General features: G+C 37.9%; 1 protein-coding gene across 2 annotated transcripts in view; it reads right to left on the bottom strand.

The window, feature by feature from the left end:
• USP53 (ubiquitin specific peptidase 53) overlaps positions 1-13,174 on the bottom strand; it is a 1,362,943-nt gene that overhangs the window by 409,589 nt on the left and 940,180 nt on the right. For both annotated transcript variants that reach the window (XM_044061652.1, XM_044061653.1), the window contains exon 13: positions 5,259-5,961. In XM_044061652.1, the coding sequence (XP_043917587.1) occupies positions 5,259-5,961 (703 nt within the window). The remainder of the gene's footprint in view (positions 1-5,258; positions 5,962-13,174) is intronic.

Raw genomic sequence — 13,174 nt, forward strand, 5'->3', positions numbered from 1 at the left:
GCATGTCAGTGAACCTATATTGAGTGTAGCAATCCTTAGTGCATGTTTGGCATTTTCCTCCTTAAAATGGACATCCACAATTCTTTTCCTGAGTTCATCCTCTATGATGGACAGTCTCAATCAACCATGGCTTCCTGCAAAGGCACATAAGCCAATAGCAACATCCACTGTTCTGCAACTCTAGTCACCACGTCATCACAATTAAAATTAAAGTGGGCTACATGAAAGTTTACCTTGAAAGCTGAAGACTAATTCTGACTCAAATATTCATTCAGCTTGTACTCGAGTGATCCAACGGTGGGATGACCCATGGGTCTTCCTCCATCCATCGCAGACACACAGACATTTCTAGGGAAGGAATAGGTGTCTAAATCCAGATCACACTAGACCCCATAATGCTCAAGGTCTCACCAAGGTAGAAATCATTAAGAGAGTGATGAACAGGGGGAAGCACAGATCTTGTAAATTGCAGAGAAAATGGCCTCAGCATCTTCCAACACTTCACATAAGCCTGGGACGTGTATTCTGTCTATACACTGCAGCTTGGACATGGTCTCTTGCACTGGCAAGTGTGTGACTAGCGTGCCTATGTCAATTAAGAGAGGCTACAAATTATAACTGGTAAAAAGGATGAACCTTCAACAGGTCCCATCACAAAGGGTTGTCTGATGTCAGACTTATGGTGTCAACAATAGGCTTAAATGGAGTTAACACTACATTTTTGGCAGCACTGTGCCCAAGCTAGGAGACTGATGATGGCCTTGAGGGATCTTTATATAACTTAAATTTCTTCTCATTTTTATCAGCCTTGATTGCAAAATAAAAGACTGCACAGAATTATGTATCTTTAGTTTATCAGCTTTAATGAACAAGCCCATTCATCACCTAGACAAGAAAGATACTACAGAAAGGAAATCATTAGGTAAGATTTGTTTACCACAAGGGCACAGCTTCTGTGGCAACGCCGCAGTAACTCAAAATAACTAAACAATAACACGTGATGGCACCTCAAGAAGAACATAGTAATGAGGTACAATCAATGGGAAAGATCCAGTGCATTCTTCTAAAGCAAAAATGAAGAAAGCAGTAAATCCAGTATGGAGGAGGAGACAAATACTTCACTAGTCAAGCAGAATAAAATCTAAAATGACCTACGTACTACCTGCACAATGAAAATGTAGTCGAATGATTAGCAATCTTGTGTACCAAAAAGACATGCATAGTAGCTGCCAATAAGGCCTTTTTAGGAAATTGCATAAAATCAACATTCATTTACATATCAGCACAAGATCTGCATTTGCCTGTGGAAAGTGCTGCAAAAATTAGGAAAAATGTGCCAGGTTCACCATGCTTTACAAGGTAAGTTAGCCTAATTGTAAGCAATTATAGCACATATAACTCCAAAGAAAAATGTCAGACATGCAGAAAGGAGAAGAACGCAACACTTCAACGTATTAAAAGGCAGCAAAAAATTCAAATGGAAGCATTATTGAAATTCCAAGCCATTTTCCAATACAAAGCAGATTCATGGAGATTATTTTCCCGGTAACGGTTTGATATGTCCGATACGTATTGCGAATTCTGGAACAGGGAGACTGAATGAATGAAAATATAGATTTGCTTTTACCAATCCCCAAACTGCTATTTCTCAGAATGTTCCACTTTCTCCAAGGTATGGAAGTCTTGGGAGATGGTATATTTAAGTCTGTGGGGGTATGGTGGGGCTTGCCACCTAGACTGAAGAGGGTATGGGAGCTTGTAATGTTTGACATTTACTGCTGTTCTGAAACATTTTTTTAGACAGCATGACCAATTCCTAATAATAGAAAAAAAAGCAGGTTTCCTATATTTAAAAAAGCTAGAAAGTTCTAGAATTTGATGGATTTTTTACACTCAAAGCACAAACTAGGGTCAGCTAGATCTAATATATGATGCATCACTCTATACGTCAACATCAGAAATAATCTAAACCAAAATAGAGTATTCCATTTTTGATACTGGACAGTGAGAAGCTTCATGTCATATTTTTGAAATAATGACTTTTTTCCAATGCAGAAACATCACAGAGATAAAGAACTTCAGGTAGAGAACTACCTTGAGAGGTTTGGAAGAGATGCTTAAAGATCTAGCACATCTGTAAGGATCACTTCAGATTCCATAATGTTCATGACCACTCCTGTAAAGTGACAGCTCAAACAGGAATATAAAATGGGGTAGATTCCTTAATTAGTTAACAATCAATGAGGTAAACCTCCTTCTTAATTGATAACTACCTTAGAGACATGCTGTACAACTTTGGCAGCCCTTACGGGATGACATTATACATGTCTCAGAATTCCAGGGATTATTTTACAAGTTTAAGGCTGTTCACAAATGATGACTCTCAGAGCATTTCTGACTGGACTGCATGTTAAAGTTGGCCTGCTTGTAAGTTTATATGTAACTGGAGAATTATTTGGATGCAAGTATATATTTTTCAAGAGGATGTTTATGTGAAAAAATAGTATGTTTATGTGAATATCTGAAACTACAGCCTTGAAAGAATTCTGAGATACTTTATGAACTAGAGAAGAGCAACCATTCCAAACTTGTAACTAAGAAAACATTTTAAACAGATCAGGCCAAGCATAAGCTTTCATACAATGAATACTGCACCCCTTTCCTGACATTCAGTCAAACTGAATTCATAACTTGCTACTTAAGAACAAAAGGTGTAAACTCTTAAATACACCTGCTTACCCTCAGTTTCTAGAAACTTAAGATGGAGGCAGTACACACACTCGACCATGGGCATCAGAACTAGCCAATGTAAATATGAGAAGAACTTTTTCTGGAACTTTCTCATCAAAGCAAGCTTTCCTTTCTCAATTTAAAGAATGGGCAAACTGTGCATTAGGAGAACAAACATTTTCCAGCAGGGTGTTAATGCACAGGTAATTCCCACTGAAAAAAACAGTCTGACAATTCATGGCAGTAAATTAAGCTGCCATGAAACTTGGTCTGTTAAAGACGAATTGGCCACTATGTTTTACGATCACTAAGCTGTGGTTTGCTTCTAAGCGATCATAAAAAATAAAATCATAAAGTAAATAAAGAAAAAGCATGTATTTGAATGAGTGCGTGTGTCTGCATGCATGAAAGCATAAGACAGAGACAGAGAGAGAACATTAATTGCAACATGCAGTCCATCATTAAGGACATATGAAACTTTTAATGTCTATCATTTTTTACTTTGATTTAATCCTCAGTAATTTACCTAGTACATCTTTAGCCAGTGCTGCACTATGTTCAAAATAAAGGGGGGGGGGGGTGGACAAAGATCTTCATAACTTGATATTAAATGATTCATTGTGGGTGGCTCTGAAGATGAGCATGTTTGTGATTGCTGTGCGAGTGTGGGAGAAAGTTTGAGTGTGTTGTTCCTATATATATATATATATATATATATATATATATATATATATATATATACACACATATGTATAAATGTGTGTGTCTGAGTCTTTTTGTGTTTATTTCTGTACGTATTACTAAATGTGTGTGTTTTGTATGTGTATGCAATTGCATCTGTATATGCCTCCGAGTGTGTATATAGACATTAAATAACTACATAACACATTTTGGATGTAAAACACTTCTTCCAGTAATCACACATACTAGAGCAAGTTTGAAACCCTACTCAGGGGAGCTATTTTACATCAAATTATAAAAAATAATACAGTAATAAAAATAAAAAAAAACAAAACAATTTAACAGATAGCCCATTTTCTAAGCATAATAATGCCCTCCAGGGTGTGTGTTACTCTGTAAATAATGCCCTTCCAGGGGGAGGTCTAGAGGCCCTCCACACAACACCCCTGAGTGTGGGTTATTTACACAGTAACACAAAACCTGTAGGGCATTACTGATTGCATAATAGCTTGCCCTTTACAGACACTTCCCAGCTAATCTATGAATTATTTTTCTTTATTCTTCCCATCAATGAAATACAAGATAACAGCTGGAATTCTTTTCCAGTATAGTTTAGCCTGATGGATGTCCTTTTATATACCAATCATCTGGGACAGACCAAACATTCAATTATTATACGTTTTATAGGTATGTTTCTACAGTTTGTTTAAAATATTATTTTACTTTCAGAATATATAGTAAATAATACCAATTGTAAGTGAAACTCATCAGTTGTGATGATATTCCTTTCAGCAAGTCTAATCATGGCATCCAAAAAGAGCAGCCCAAGACTGATATAGCATGCTAAAAGAAACATCCTTCTTTGCAAGCATCCACCAAATAGACAAAAAACAGAACCGCGCATACCCTAGGTACTTAAAAAGATGTGAACATGTAATTTAATAGACACAACATCCTTTTAATTCTTCTCTATTTTTTTATTAATGCAAATGTATACAAAACAGACAAAGCACATAACTTACTGTGTGTGTCTGTCTTTACTAAAGCACATCAGTGAAATCCAAAGGGACCCATTTCACCAAGTTCAAGTGTAGGCAACCTTACTACATACAAAGGAAGTGATAAGGTAGGAAAAGGGGCAGTAGGCAGTTATTCTGCAGTCTGGACCATGGAGTCAAAAAGCTACAAAAGTTCTGTCATTCATAAAAGCAGCAGAGCAGGTTTGGTACTGAGGTTGAGTGGTGACTGACAAATGGATTCAGAGGTTTCAATTCCGATAAAAGCAGCTATTTCTTCAGAAGTGGAAGAGGTATTATTCTACCAAAGAGATTCCACCACCGCATAGGTAGCAGTGTAGACAAGCAGTTTAACTGTGCAACAGGATGTCATTCACTAGGATAGAAAATTTGCATAATATACACACAAGTAGCTCAACATCTACTAGAAATACAGCAAAATGGAAATAATGAATATTAATTTTCAAAATAAAAGCACATCTCAACTCCCTGGGCTTGAATCGGTCTACAGCCCAGTGGCAATGCAGCACATTTAATAAATATAAAGAGAAGCTCCCCACCTCAGCACGAGGTGGATGAACCCACAGCTTTGGAGAGACAGTGTCACTACAGGGGGAGGCTGACTATTGCTCATGCTATATAAAGGCTCACAAAAGACCAGAACAAAAAGAACACAAAGAGACAAAACAAAAGAAATGATGGTTCATGTTTTAGGCAAAGTGTCCTGTTTACACCTTTAAAATGGAATGTATTACCCAGCCCACCTGATCAAATATACTTCAGTGTTCAAAATTATATAAATCACACTGATAAAATGAAGAAAAACCTCACCTATTAGTATCCATTTCAGGACACATTCTGCTCTGTTGTGTATTTGTTCCATCAAGGACAGGAGAATCAAGGTTCATGGATCCATTACTGATATGGTCACTACTTTCATAACCTGACTCGGTTCTCTGCATCTGCCAGCTCTCATTTCGTACCTTTAAGTTTGGAACTCCTTTAGTCCTCTCCTTTTCCGAATTTCCTTTCCCATCAGATTCCAGTGAGATTCTGCTTCCCATGTCTTGCTTTGAATCTTCCTCATGTATAATTGCTAAGGCATTTCTGTTTTGATCATCTTTTGGGTCGAAAATAGACTGTTTACTAACCTGTGTCCTTCCCACACTACTGGTTTTGTCTCTAGAACTGTTTTGGTCCTTTTCATTCCCATGAAAAACACTATCCACATTTAGTATCTCCCGCTTAGGCTTCCATCCTTTATTCCTATTTCGGACATTTCCCCTGTCCCTGGAGCTTTGACTGTCATCTGTTTCATAACCCTGTGATGTAGTATTTGTTGCTTTATGTGACAATTCAGTGACAGGAACAACTAGTGGTCGATTTCGACGGTTTACATGAAGTGACAGGGTGTGGTGAACATGCTTTTCATGTTTCAGTGGTCCTTTTCCTTGACTGCTAAACACACGAGGATCTTGATGTAGCCGAAAAACATTTTCTTCAGAGCGATTCAAATGGGACCGTTTATCATCCACTAAATGTTAAAGGAGAAAAGAAACACAAAACAGGAGAATCAGCATTTATGCTAGTCAGTTATATCACTTCTTCTGAAGTACAACAACTTAAAATGGGCTTGAAAATAAATATACAGTGAAAGAATATGCAAATGATAAACTAAATAATGACAAACCATAAACCAAGACTTAAGATTTTAATAAAAATAACATTTTTTGTTAGTATATATTTTCTATCCCCATGGCAACCACCACCATCACCACCATTCCCAGTCACTGTATCACAGATTTGAAAGCCATTCATCTGGGCCTAATCCCTCCCCTAATTTCTCACATGCAGTCCTGTTACACCTTCTCCTTTGGGCATGTGTACTCCTGCTCACATCTTGAAGAATGATATGTAGATGTGGATTGGCAGAGCCCATACACTGCATGTCATATAGACACCCCCCCCCTCCCTGTAGCTGCTTGCATGGAAATGGCTGAGGCTACATTCTTCTCCTTTTGATGACTGAGCTGACATCAGCCACTCACTCTTGCTCTCCCTCCTCTTCTTGTCTGGGTCACAGTCAGGGCTTTAGCCCCTGCACCACTATTCAGACCCTTAACATAACATTATTTTCCTTCTGGTAGCAAAACTGCCTAAATGGAACATAAGTACCTTGCTCAGGGTTAGAGCAACTACACGTAAGCCAAAAGGATTCCAAATCCAGATACCAACAATTCCAACCCAAACCCTCAATCACTATACCATACTTCCGTATGACTTGAGCTCAACAGTACTGCAGTAGCCACAGGAAAATATCTGTTCTCTTCTGAGTACAATAACAGATACCTGTGCTTACAAAGTTCAAGCATTACTGTCTACTGAAACATCAAATATTAAGTACACACGGTATCAAGTGTCAACAAAGTTACACTACAAATACCCATCAGCTGTCACTAGCCACAGAATCCAAATTTATTTCTGAAAGCATTACAGCTTAGTAGAAAAAAATCTGGCTTTGCAAATAGAAACAATCACCTACCATGTTTTTGACCTACTGTTTCTAGCAAATCACACTGCACACACATACTGCATTCTTAGCTACATCTCAAAGTCTGAGGCTGAAAATGTGGAATTCTGAGTCCAGCAGTTGATGGTTATGTACCAAAATCTTCAATGAGATCCTAGAAAAGTTATAAAACAGGAGGCAAGACACATATTAACAATGGCCAATTACGATATGAATTCCATTACTAGGTAAGGCCCTTACAGGAAAGTAAAAACTGAATAAATCATCTTCAACGATAACTTTCATGCTCAGTGGTCTATTTTCTGCAGTATCATTTTTTTGACCCTGCAAGGAATCAGTCTCTACATGAGGCAGATACACTAGACAGAGAGTCTAACATTAATACAAACAAAAGAGTATGAAACAGACATTAACAAACAGTAACTTGTCAAGATAAAGTCTTACTGCTGTGGCCAGGCAAGCCATTGCAATCACAGTCGTCATTCTAAGGTTAGTATATGGCCAGCTCATAATTATGAAGAAGTCCCTTACTCCTGCTTCACTACCACAGATAACAATTCGACTTCCTTTTTAGAATTTACTACGGAGAACACTGGCGAGCAGTTGAATTTTTTGGATGTTACTATCAAGAAAAACAGGAATGAGAACAGATATGAAAGTATTATTTTTAGGAAACCAACTTATTCCAATAGTTTCTTTCACTTTGATAGTGAGCATCCTTGGTGGCAGAAAAGAAATTTGGTAAAAGGGCAAATGGTCAGACTGTCCAAGTTGGTCTCAGAGGATGAGATCTTTTTAAAAGCACTTGACAAACTGAAAATAATGCTTCTGGAAAGGAACTAAATTAAATTGTTGAATGACATATCAGGGGAAGTTACAGACAAGTGGATGGATAGGTTTTTTGCAATTAAATATCCTGATAACATACAGGTCCACACAAGGAAAAGAACAACTATAGCACAGCCTTTGTAATGGCTTTCAATTATGAAGCAGAGTACATTAGAGACATTTTAAACAAATTCGAATGGGGTGTTTGTGACCTTAGGACTGAGATCTAAATTAGGAAATAACCCCAGCAGAGTTTTTAACAAAGGTAAAAATATCAAGTCTTTATTGGAAACAGCAAATAAAAGCAAGGGATGTAGCAGTGATGGCAATAACAGAATGCAGAAATGTGGGAAATGTTCACAATGGACATGTATTTTGAAAGGGGACAAATAAATATTATTGAGTAATTGCTGCAAGAGGGAAATATATGTATGACACAAAATGAGTGGTATACGTTGCCATTTGCTCTTCTTGTTCAACCGTTTTTATTTTAGAAAAAGTGATAAAAAAGAAAAGGAATGGTAAATGGGAAGCATTTTCAGGGTATCGAGAACTTCACTGGCAACTGCTACTGGATGCTTCCTGCTTCCCAGGTTTAAATGAAAAAAAATAGTCTTATCAGTTCATTAACTTTAAGATTTGACAGGATATAAATAGTTTTACTTCCTTACAGTATTGATCACACTAGGTAACAATTTTAGATTTAACTATTTCAGAATAAATTGGACAGTTTTAAGGATTTGTTACACTGATATGTAACTTGTTAGTTTGAAGTCATTTATAGGCATGATTTAGAACGGTGTTTCTTTAAGGAAATTAATTGCTTGTTTAGTTGAGAGTATTTAAAGACAGGAAATTATGTAACCCAAGATCCTGATGAAATTCTTGGGTACATTTGGAAAGAAAGAGCTTAATCTTTTACTATTTTTTTTTTATTTTATGCACAGTAAACAGTTTAGTTACAAACTTTTTTCCCTACTAGTCCTGGTGACTCAGGTGAACACTGCATCTTTTTAATATATTACGTTAAAATGGCTGGGGCAGGAGCGAGTCATATCATGCATCTGGCCGCCAGAACGGTGTGCCAGTAGAAGCAGCGTCCTTTTTTTTTTTGCTTTCAATGTGGAGGGTGCATAGAGTTAATTGTAATGAACCAATCACTTGCAATGTACACAATCGGTTTATTACAGTGAAGTACTTAAGAGCTGATGCAAGGGCTGAAGGGACGGTAAGCTGGTTTGAAGTACTGGCCTAGGGCCCTGGTTGAACCAGCTACACTTCTGAATACAGTCATGTAATTTATTTATTTTATTTTACATTTGTTAACCGGGAAAGTCCGACTGGGTACATATCCATTTTCAGCGGAGGCCCGGGGAGAAAAGCTCCAAACAGATAGACATTTAAAATGCCGTATGCAGTAATATTTAGCAATTTAACAAAAATCAAAAGAAAAATACAAATAAGATTACATATTTAAGAGAATGTTCTAAGTAAGGTAATATTTACAGTGATATTAAGGAATTTAACAAAAATAAAAAGACAACTGCAAATAGGTTCCATAATGAAGAGAGGTTCAAAGTAAGGTTTTATTTAGGTAAGAGAAAGTCAACAACAAAGTGGGAGATGGAAGGAAACTATAAAGGGAGAAAAAATTAAAACATACAAGAGAAATGAGGGTATAGGAAGGGGAGACAGGAAAAGGAAGATCATTTACAAAGAAAGAGAGGAAGAATGAGATAAGGGTAGGGTAGGGTAGAAGGCAGCAGAGGCTGAGAAAGGAGGTTGCAGTTCAGATAATGGAAGCTAGAGATAATATAAAGGGGGTAGAGGAAATTAATTGAAGGAGTGTATGGAGAGAAAAGGGAAAATATCTTTGATAGCTAAGATGGATTAATGGATTATATAAGTAGCGTTGGGTTTGACTGGGCCTAGCTAAGACTGAGACAAACTTTGGTTGAAACTCAACTCAGTGTAGTAACTCAGACTGAGTAATTTGGGTTTTAGTCAGGGTTTCGACAAGGACATAGCCAGTTATTGTGCATGTGTGTCTTTAGTGATATTTTGAAGTGAGGCAAGGAGCAATTGGTCGTTAGTTCAGCAGGAAGGGAGTTCCATATTTTACCAGTAGTGTTAGAGAATAAGGAATCACTGGCCGAGTTGTTGGCTTTGGTAGGTTGCACTAGCATTCTGCTGGAATAGCAAAGGGATGCAAGGTTGCAATATGGGGTAATGATATTAGCTAGACTGGGGGTGTAGGAAGGTTGGTGGATGATTTTATGAGTTGGTTATAATAGATCAGGTTGGGTAGCTCTAGCCAACCTAATTTTTGAAGATTATGGCAGTGGTGAGTTCTGTATTCTGAGCCTGTAGCAAATCTTGCTATATTGTTGTAACATTTTGTGATTTTGTTGAGATTTGATTTGGATAAGTTAGTGAGGATGGGTGAGGCATAGAGAAGGGATGACAGAAGATGTGTGTGAGCTATGGCTGTTCTGGCAGTTGGGGTTAGAAATTTCTTAATCCTATACATGGAGCCTATTTTTTTGTTTACTGTTTTTATAGTTTTGTCTATATGGGCATTGTAGTTTAGATTATTATCAATGATTATACCTAGCAGTTTAGTAGTTGGTTCTGGAGAAATTATGGTGCCATTATGAGAAGAGACTGAAAATGTTGGTGGTGTTGTCTTACGGGTGGGGGAAAATAGTAGAAGTTTGGTTTTGTTTGGGTTCAATAAGAGCCAACGATTATTAAGCCAGTTCCCTACTTTGCTGAACATTGTTTGGGATAGGGATTGTAATTCTGTGGGAGTTGCGGCAGACCAGATTAGTGTGGAGTCGTCTGTGTACTGTATAATAGTAGCATGAGGGATAGCTTTGGGCAGGTCATTTATGAAAATAGAGAAAAGGAGGGGACCCAGAATAGAACCTTGTGGTACTCCTAGAGTGACTGGTAAAAGAGGAGATATATGCTCTTTCCACAAGACTGCTTGCTGCCTACCATGTAAGTAAGAGTGGAACCAGTTGACTGCTGGGTTGTCTATGGACAGGGATTTGAGAGAGTCTAAGAGTAGGTTGTGGTTAACCATGTCAAATGCTTTTGACAAATCAAGGAAGAGGGCAGAGGAAAGCAGGTTTTGATTACGGTTTAGATTTATTTCATGGGAGAATGTGAGAAGGGCAGTGGTAGTACTGTGGGCTAGTCTGAAACCGTGCTGGGATGGTGCTAGGTGATTATTATGGGTCAGGTGGTTTAAAAGTTGTTTTTGTATGCATTTCTCCATTATTTTGGCTAGCGGAGATAGTATGGCGATAGGTCTATAAAATTAGAGAGTTCAGTGGAGTTTCCACCTTTATGAAGTGGAATAATATGAGCTATTTTCCAAATGGGGGGAATGTAGGATTCCTGGATAGAACGACTGATTAAGATGGAGATTGGATAAGCTATTACATTGGCAGTTTTTTGTAGAAACTCTGTGGGAAGTTGGTCTGCTGCCAGGGAGGTAGGTTTTAATTTCTTTAGTAAGGATTTGATATAGTCTGTAGGGGTATAATTGATTTTTAAGGGGAGGTGGTTCACCTGAATAGCTGTGCTAGTAGTTGAGGAGGAGGGAGATAGATTATTAGCTAGGGATTTTACAGTTTCGGTGAAGAAAGTGTTAAATGTCTTAGCTACAGAATCAGGGGGTAGGTGTAAGGTTGTTGATGGGGTGGGGGTAGCAGATTTACCTGGGTGTAGTAGTTTATTCAAGCCTGACCAAAATTTTTGAGGTTGATTTTGGTGTTTTTGCTGTAAATTGACACAGTAGCTTTGCTTGTCTAGCAGGACAGATCTTTCTGCTTTGTTTCTTAATTGTTTGAATAGTTGGTGGGCTTGAGGGGATTTAGTGGTTCTCCAAGAGCTCCATGCTGCATTTCTGGCTGTTAGTTTTTGTCTAGTAGTATTGGTTAACCATGGAGCTATTTTGTTTTTGGTTCTGATTCTGCATATGGGAGCATAATTGTCTAGAATGTAATTGAATGACTTGCTGAATACTGGGAGGACAGAAAATGAGCATCTATGTGATTAACAAAACATTCCAATGTTTGCATGATTATGGACTCAGGAGTTAAAAAAAAACAAACAAAAAAAAAAACAGCACAACTAACTAACAATGCTTAGAGTGCACAAGAGCTTGCCTTCCATAACAGCTGCAAGAATCCCGTAATGAGCTATAATACTGTTACAGCCTATGATTATCATAGTAGAGAGTTTCCAAGAGTCACAGAAATGTTGTTGGGTTCTCTTGAGTTCTGTTGACAGAAATTTCAGTTACTGGTTCTGGAAATCATATAATGTGTGAATGATGACTGTGGATCATCTTCAAAACATTCCTGTTAAAGCAGATTATTTATTATTATTTTATTTATTTCAGTTTGATGACCGGGGAAGTCCACTGAGCCTTAAAAGAGCCTGTTTTCAGTGGAGGCCCAAGTGGAAAAGCCCAGTAACGATGGCAAACATATTAGCATACACACATACAAAGCAAAGAAGTCATACTGCTTTATGCAGCATTCTACAGTAAAAAAAAATCTACATTCTACGATAATAATAAAATCTTGCAACTGTACAGTCTGAGTCATTAACAGTAAATTACAATTGAAATTTTACATTCCACAATAATAGTAGTAAAAATCTACAATTGAGGTTGAGAAACTGTTGGAAATAAACTATTAACAACATTTGGAGGTTAAGGAGGAGCAGGAGGGCAAATGATGCACAGAGTTGGAAGATGGGTTTTGATATATGAGGGTCCTATGTGGAGAAGGAGCAGGGGCATTCCCACTTTGAAGACAGGTAGGAATGGAGGAGGGATTTAAAGTTAGAGTGGTTATGAGTATTTCTCAGGGAGGGAGCAAGAGAGTTCCATAGTTTAGCTAAGGAGCAGGATAGCAGAGAGTGTCCAGGTGGCCATAAATGTTTGTAGATTTTGAGCAAGTTCTGATTTTCTGACCTAAGTGAGTGATTAGGAATATAGGTGGTTAAGGAAGTGGAGAGAGAAGGTCAGGAGGATGGGTTAAATATGAGTTTATGAGCAGTGGTGAGTTTAAGGAGGTTCAGATAATTGGGAAGCTCGTGCCACTGTAGTGAGTGGAGGGAGATGCAGTGATGGGATGATTTCCTAGAGTTGATGGTGAATTTGCAGATTTTATTGTAGCAGGTTTCTAATTTAGTTTGAAGGCAGATTTGACAGCATGAGTAATAAGGACGGACTCAGAACTGTCAAACAGCTTTAAGTTCTGTAATGGATTACTGGCCCACTCCAGCTTCAAGTAATGCCAAGGAGAGTTAGGAAATGCTTTACAGAAGGAGATGCAAACATTTGGTGCCTTACGTGGGGGGCATTCAA

The sequence above is a fragment of the Protopterus annectens genome, chromosome 2.part0 (genome assembly GCF_019279795.1).
Source record: "Protopterus annectens isolate FY-2018-M chromosome 2.part0, PAN1.0, whole genome shotgun sequence".
NCBI lineage: Eukaryota > Metazoa > Chordata > Ceratodontiformes > Protopteridae > Protopterus > Protopterus annectens.